This window comes from Nannospalax galili, unplaced genomic scaffold, assembly GCF_000622305.1.
Source record: "Nannospalax galili isolate Female #2095 unplaced genomic scaffold, S.galili_v1.0 scaffold1436, whole genome shotgun sequence".
In the NCBI taxonomy this organism is placed as follows: domain Eukaryota; kingdom Metazoa; phylum Chordata; class Mammalia; order Rodentia; family Spalacidae; genus Nannospalax; species Nannospalax galili.
In genome coordinates, this window is record NW_008338997.1 from 523,835 (window position 1) to 531,522 (window position 7,688).

The following is a 7,688-nucleotide window of genomic DNA, read 5'->3' on the forward strand; positions in this document are numbered from 1 at the left end:
ACTTCTCCAGTCACGTGCCCCCCCCCCCCCCCGTGGGCTTCCACAGTCATTTTCAGGAACTATCTGTACGTGCTGAGGACACCGCCACTCCCAAGATGGAGGCAAGTTACACCGCCATTAAGCGTGAGGCTTTAGGTATATTCTAAAGCTAACCCTTCACGGTCCTACCCAAGATGGCTGCCTCAGTTCCGGCACACGCAGTCTTGACACTCCCAACATGGAGAACAGGCGTAGCCGTTCCCCTAGCGCGGCGCACTAACGGAAGTGACGCATCCTAGACTTCCGCTTTCTTTCACTGCAGGACCTGCGGCTGCTAGACTTAGTGGGTAATGCCATCTTTGCCTGGCCTTGTGTAGATAATAAAGTAGCCATGGGAGCAAGGCACCCAGCTTTTTTATAGGGTGCAGAAGAAAGGTGTGGAGGGAAACGGTAACCCCCTTGGGCCTATAGGCGGGAATTGGGTTGCCCACTCCGCCCCGTCATCCGGATCGCAGGTTTTGAATTCCACCATTGATTTGAGCCTTCAAAAGTCTTGCAGTGGCTCGGACTGGGGAGGCCTCCTTTTCCAGAAGCCATGGAAGAAATCGGTTTTGGGTGAGCAGCCCTCTCCTAATGACCGGATGCTGCATTCTGTTCTATAGTGTGAAGACAACGCGCAGCTTCTGCAGCCTGCTTCCCGCCGCAGAACCCATTTCCGGTCTCAATCGTGACGAAATGTTACCCTTGCTCCTGCTGCTGCTGCCCCTCTGCTGGGCCGTGGAGGTCCAGAGGCCCCGTGGTGTCTCCCTCAGCAGTGCGTTCTCTTTGACCCTGGCCTGGGGGTCGGGGAGGAAGCCATTTGTAACCTTTGTCTCAGTTTCCCCATAACCATCAACTGGTGGGTGGGACAGAGGTCGTATTTATTCGTTAAAGTTCTGGGCAGAGCCTCTTTTTCTCCTCTCCAGACCTTCATTTCTATGATGCATCTAAGGCTTTCACGTGTTTGGACGGTTCAGCCACTATCCCATTCGATCAGGTCAATGATGACTACTGCGACTGCAAGGATGGCTCAGATGAGCCGGGTGAGTTTTGTGGGTTTTATGTTTGTCTTTTGCATTTGCTCTTGTTAAATGAGCACCTGCTACAAGTAGAGGCCCTGGGTTCTGGTCTCTATTCAGTCGGCAGAAAGGCACTGAAACAAGGTCCCGGTTGAGGTATAGCTCAGTGGTAGAATCCAACTAAAAGCGTTCTGAAGGAGGCGGGGAATGGCACTGTGGGGACCAGAGAGCCCTTCACCTCCTTCCCCAGTCTAGGAATCAGGAAAGGCTTCCAGGATGAGGTGAGTTCTCCGGTGAGTTCTGGAAGGGCTTCCAGGATGAGGTGAGTTCTCAGGTGAATTCTGGAAGGGCTTACAGGCAGATTTTTAGAGGTGAGGCTGAATTGCAGTCTAGGGACAGTATTTTTGTTTTGTTTTGTTGAGACAGGGTCTCCCTGTAGCCCCAGCTGGTCAGGAACTCAGTATGTAGACCTGACTGGCTTGGATCTCATAGGGATCTGCCTGCTTCTTTCTCCTGAGTGCTGGGATCAAAGGCACAGCTGATCATGACACCTGACTGCTATTTTACTTTCTTTCATGTATATGAGTGTTTTGCCTGTTTGTATGCAGGTAAGTGAACCTGGTGTGTGCAGTGCCCATGGAGGTCAGAAGAGGTGGTCGGATCCCCTGGAACTGGAGTTAAAGATGGTTGTTAGCCCCCATGTGGGTGCTGAGAACTGAAGCCAGGTCCTCTGCAAGAGCAGCCAGTGTTCTTACTGCTCAGGCCGTCTCCAGCTGCATTCTTTGTTTTTGAAACATAATCTTATGTTGTCCATGCTGACTGGGAACTACCAATGTAGCTGAAGATGGCCTTGAACATTACTGATCCTCCTGTCTCTACCTCCCAAAAATGCTAGGATTACAGATGTTTACCACCAGTTTACCTACCCATTTTTCCCAGTGTGTGTTGTTTTTGTTGTCTTTGTTTTTTCTTTTTTAGAATCGAGGTCTCCCTGTGGTGCCATCTGGCCTAGACCTCGATATGTAGACCAGACTGACCTTGAACTCACAGAGATACCCCTGCTTCTGCCTCCTGAGTGCTGGGACTAAAGGGGTTCGACACTAGGCCTAGCTTTTTCCTGGTGCTTTCTGTGACTAGATGGGACTAGCCTGGCTTGGAGTACATTCAACAAGCTTTCTTTTTCTGTAGGCACAGCTGCCTGTCCCAATGGCAGTTTCCACTGCAGTAACATGGGCTACAAACCCCTGTACATCCCATCTAGCCGGGTTAATGATGGGATATGTGGTGAGTGAGGATGCTCCAGGCTCCAGGGATTGTGTGGAGGAGGCGGGGCAGGGGCCAGTGGGAGGAGGATGGACCACCTCTGATCTTGGTCTTCCATCTCAGACTGCTGCGATGGGACCGATGAGTACAACAGTGGCACCGTGTGCGAGAACACCTGCAAGTATGTGGGACACACCGACACTTTTCAGGCCCTACTATACACAGGCTGACTCCTTTTCTGCTTTTTTGTTTTCATTTGCTTGCTTATTTATTTTGGTCTTTTTGAGACAGGGTCTCCCTGTAGCCCCAGCTGTCCTGGAACTCACTATGTAGACCAGGTTGGCCTTGAACTCACAGAGATCTGCCTGCCTCTGCCTCCCGAGTGCTGGGATTAAAGGCCTGCGCCACCATGCCTGGGTGATGCATTTGCTTTTATGGCTGTTTTGCTTACATGTATGTAAGCGCACCTGTGTTGTGCAATGTCCATAGAGGCCAGAAGAGGGTGTCCAATCCCCTAGAACTAGAGTTACAGGCCATTGTTAGCTGCCATGTGAGTGATGGGAACTGAACTGAGGTCTTTGGCAAGAGCATCCAGGGCTCTTAACCACTGAGCTGTCTCCCCATCCTCTATTATTTAATTTTTAAAAAAATATTTTATTATTTAGTTTTTTATTTTAGAGAGACAGGGTCTCCCTGTAGGCCCTAGCTGGCCTGGAACTTGCTATGTAGATGAGGCTGGCCTTGAACTCACAGGGATCCACCCCCCTCTGCCTCCAGAGTGCTGGGATTAAAGGTGTAATTTTATGTCAGTGTATTGCCTGCATGTATGTAAGTGCACCCATGTTGTACACTACCCACAGAGGTCAGAAGAGGGTGTTGGATTCTCTTGGAACAGGAGTTAGGGATGGTTATTAGCCTCCATGTGGGTGTTGGGAACTGAACCTGGGTCTTCTGCAAGAGCAATCAATGCTCTTAACCACTGAGCCATCTCTCCAGCCCGTCTATTATTTATTTTTAAGATTTGTTTATATATATATATGCTCTCCCCTATCTGTAACCCCCTTACTATTCCCTACCCAATTTATTGTACTAGTGTGTGTGTGTGTGTGTGTGTGTGTGTGTGTGTGTGTGTGTGAGGGGGTGCCTGCCAAGGCCTGAAGACCTTGTCAGATCCCTTGAGCTATAGTTATAGGTGATTGTGAGTCATCCTTACTGAACCCTGAATAGCAGTAGTTAAGTGCTTTTAACTACTGAACCATCTCTCCAGCTCCTGTTTTTAGAGATAGAATCTCCTTACATGGCCCAGCCTGACCTGAAACTCACCGTTTTTCCTCGGCCTCCCAGGTGCTGGGATTCCAAATGCACACCAGCATGCCTGCTCCTTTTGTCCTTTTGTGTATTACGTGCTCAGTCTGCCAGTCGTACCCCTTCGGAACCATACTTCCCCAAACTTCCCTCTCCATCTGAAGCTGGTGTGATTGTTTTCTGCTCAAAATACAAGGGCTGATGTGGTGGGGCAGGCTTATAATCCCAGCACTTGGGAGGCAGGGAGATCTCTGTGAGTTCAAGGCCAGCCTGGTCTACATAGTGAGTTCGAGGCCAGCTAAAGCTACTAGGAGACTATGCTCTAAAGCACCAAAAAATTTTTTTAAAGATATTCAAGCAGGCCATGGTGGTTGGTGCATGTCGTTAATCCCTGCACTCAGGAGGCAGAGACAGGTGAATCTCTGGGAATTCAAGGCCAGCCTATACTACATAGCAAGTTCCAGTCCAGATGGTACCACAGGGAGACCTTATCTCTAAAAAAAGAACAAAGAAACATGTTCAAGATCATCCTTTCATACATAGGAAGGGAAATTATTGTTTTTTAAGGTTTATTTAGTTTTGTGTGTATATGCATGTACCTGAGTATAGGCATGCAGGTAGTTGTGGATGCTGGGGACTGAACCCAGGTCCCATAGAAAAGCTCATTTGACCAGGAAATGGCTGTATAGACCAGGCTGGCCTCAATCTCACAGAGATCCATTAGCCTCTGCTTCCCAAGTGCTGCAATTAAAGGGATATGCTGCCACATTCTGCTTGTTTTATTTTTTAATCTCCTTTTTATTTGTTGTGTGGTGTTATGTGCATGTGCATACAAGTGAACACATGTGGAGGCCAAAAGAGGACGTCGGGTATCCTGCTCTATCTCTGCCTTGTTCCTTTGAGACAGGGTCTCTCACTGAACTTGCTAGACTGGTGGCTGACAAGCCCCAACAGTTCCCATGTCCTCCCATAGTGCTGGGGTTATAGATGTGTGTGGCCACACCTAGCTTTTTGTTTTTGTTTTCGTTTTTTTTGTTTTGTTTTTTTTGGGATGGGGGTTGGTCTTTTTGAGACAGGGTCTCCCTGTAGCCCCCGCTGTCCTGGAACTCACTATGTACACCAGACTGGCCTTGAACTGACAGAGATCTGCCTGCCTCTGCCTCCCAAGTACTGGGATTAAAGGCGTGCACCACCACGCCCGGCCCCCACACCTAACTTTTTCTTTTTTTTTTTTTTAATTTTTCACTTTTTTTGCTTTTTTTTCTTATTTGAGCCAGTGTTTCACTATGTAGTCCAGGATGAGCTAGAAGCCTACTGGCAATGTAGACCAGGCTGGCCTCAAATTCATAGAGTTCCACCTGCTTCTGCCTCCCAGGTGTTAGGAGTAAAGGTGTGTGCCACCATGCCCAGTTCTTCCTAGGGATTTGAACTCAGTGCTCATGCTTGTAGTGTAAGCACTCTTACCTGCTTGGCCATCTCCCATGCTCTGTTTTGCTTTTTGAGGCAGGGTCTCCTGTTGTCCTTGTTGACCTAAAGCTTGCTATGTGGGCTAGGCTAGCCTTGAATTTGAAACAGTCCTGCCTCTGTCTCCCAAGTGCTGGGATCACAGCCATGTGCCACCATTCCCAGCTTTGTTTTATGATCGTTTGGTTTTTAATTTTTATTTTATTTTTATTTTTTGCTATGAGTATAGCATTTGACTGCAACCCTTCAGAATGCCAAAAGAGGGCATTGAATCCTCTGGAACTGGTTAAAGACTGTTGGTTAGCTGCCATGTGGATGCTAGTTACTGAACCTGGGTCATCTGCAAGAACAGTCAGTGATCTTAACCACTGATCCATCTCTCCAGCCCATTTTATGTTTTGAGACAGGGTCTCATGTCACTCAAGCTAGCCTCAAAACTTGTTATCTAGCCGATCATAATCTTGAACTGCCTCCATTTCCTGAGTGCTGGGAGGACAGGTGCTTGCCACACCCTGGCTTACCTGGGTTTGCTTCTTTTTCTCCTTTGTCATTCGGGGACAGCTTCCAACCCCATTCAGCATGACTTCCCAGCCTGATGCCAAGGATCACTAAGCTGTGTGCTGTGCCCCCTCCTCTCAAGGGTAGAGATGAGGGCTCTGGATAGAGGGAGTCTTTCCTTTCCCAGCGTGGTGCATGGGGGTGGGGGGTGTAGGTGCGGCTGGCAGGTGGCTTGGGCTCTTCTGGGAAAGGCAAACCTGCTGGGTCCTAAGTGTCTCCTAGTGGTACCTATGTGTCCACCCCAGAGAGAAGGGTCGGAAGGAGAGGGAGTCCCTGCAGCAGCTGGCTGAGGTCACCCGTGAAGGCTTCCGCCTCAAGAAGTTGCTGATTGAAGAGTGGAAGACGGCCCGGGAAGAGAAGCAGGTAAGTGCCCCATGGGGCGTACCTAGAATGGTCTGGGTCTGGGGTTTATACTTGACCCTAGGAGCTACCAAACCCATGGCTGACTGCTTGGGTGTGTATCAGTGGTTAGCTGAGCACTTAGGTGTGGGACATGAGCTGACAGTGCTTTGTCCTGGGGACAGGAAGGCTGCCTTTTACAAAACCCAGGGTCCGCTCTCTATAACCTTGGCTGATAGTCATTGTCACTCTCATTGTGGAGAAAGATGTCAACTTAGCAGTAGTAGCAGCTGCCCTGAATGAGCACTATGGTCACTTGGGATTCTTAGGTGCATGTGTCTTCTACCCTGCCCGCCCTGGGCTATGGATGGCTCTTAACACACCCCAGGAACAGCTTCGATGCTGCAGTGCTGCTCTCAGGATCCTTCCCATACCACTAAGGCAGGACTGTCCTGTCCATGGAAAATTCTAGGCTCTACCTTCCCAGCCCTGTGTCTCCTGAAGCCCTCACTGATTTGAGTTTTTCAGGTCCCTAATGAGTTCAGGGGGCCCTGGGAGGTCAGGAGGTGAGGTCAGTTCCAAGTGACCACCAAAGGATATGTGAAGATCCTGGCAAGAGGCTAGGCTGAGGTGTCTGCCAAGGTCTTGGAAGGAAGCATACAAAGGCTCAGGCTTTGTGGGAACCCATCCCTGCATCCCCCTAGACTAGAGCTGGCCTCCTATACTTCTTTTTGTTCAGTCATGTTTTATTTATTTATTGGTATTTTTGAGACAGGGTCTCCCTGTAGCCCCAGCTAGCCTGGCGCTCGCTATGTAGACCAGGCTGGCCTTGAACTCACAGAGATTCGCCCGCCTCTGCCTCCTGGAATGCTGAGACTAAAGGCACTACCACGCCCGGCTTTGTTTATTTTGAGACACAGTTTCACTGTGTAGTCCTAGCTGGCATGGAATTTTCCATGTAGACCAGAGATCCAACTGCCTCTGCCTTCTGAGTTCTGAGGATCAAAGGCTTGCACCACTGTGCCCAACTTTCTCCTGTATTGTTGTGCTAAGGATAGAACTCGGGGCTCTTTGAAAGCTAGGCCAGGGCTCTATTGCTGAGCTATATTTCCATCCCTTGTTGTTTCTTAGAACATAAACATGTCCCTGGATGTATGTGTACTGGGCAGCAGGCTGGAACCATATTTGTACCTGCCTCAAGAGTGATAGTCAGAAAGCCATGTCTTGCTGCTGGGGAAAGGGAAGTTTGGGGGCCCTCAAAGAAGACATTAAGGGAGTTCTTGGCTGGTTACACTCCTCACCTGCCTTGGGGACAGGGAATGAGGAAGAGTTCCTAAAGGAAGAGCTATCTAAACTGAAATCTGTAGTGTCATCAAGGCAGCCATGGAGAATGTTCCATGCTGAATGAACAGCACAGGTGAAAAACAAGGCAAAAGGGGGGGGGGGGTTTCTGAGTATTGTCTGTGAGTTGTTTTTTTTTTTTGTCTTTTCGAGATGGTCTCCATGTAGCCCCAGCGGGCCTGGAACTCACTATGTAGACCAGGCTGGCCTTGAACTCACAGAGATTTGCATGCCTCTGCCTCCCGAGTGCTGGGATCAAAGGCCTTTGTCACCATACCTGGCCCCATTTTCTTTTTTTAAAGGTTTATTTTTTTAGTCATGTGCCCCCCGACCCCCCCTTCTCTCTCTCTCTCTCTCTCTCTCTCTCTCTCTCTCTCTCTC

At 49.3% G+C, this 7,688-nt stretch overlaps 1 protein-coding gene across 5 annotated transcripts in view; it reads left to right on the plus strand.

Moving 5' to 3' along the window:
* Nucleotides 1–231: 231 nt before the first annotated feature.
* The window catches only part of Prkcsh (protein kinase C substrate 80K-H), a 15,945-nt gene continuing 8,488 nt past the window's right edge, over nt 232–7,688 (plus strand). For 2 of the 5 annotated variants that reach the window (XM_029563787.1, XM_029563788.1), the window contains exons 1-5: nt 624–793; nt 945–1,061; nt 2,226–2,321; nt 2,424–2,481; nt 5,873–5,990. In XM_029563787.1, coding sequence (XP_029419647.1) covers nt 715–793; nt 945–1,061; nt 2,226–2,321; nt 2,424–2,481; nt 5,873–5,990 — 468 coding nt within the window. In that variant the 5' untranslated portion in view covers nt 624–714. Of the gene's footprint in view, nt 430–623; nt 794–944; nt 1,062–2,225; nt 2,322–2,423; nt 2,482–5,872; nt 5,991–7,688 lie in introns of those variants that run through there. The other 3 variants (XM_008833591.3, XM_008833592.3, XM_008833593.3) reach the window with 3 other exon arrangements.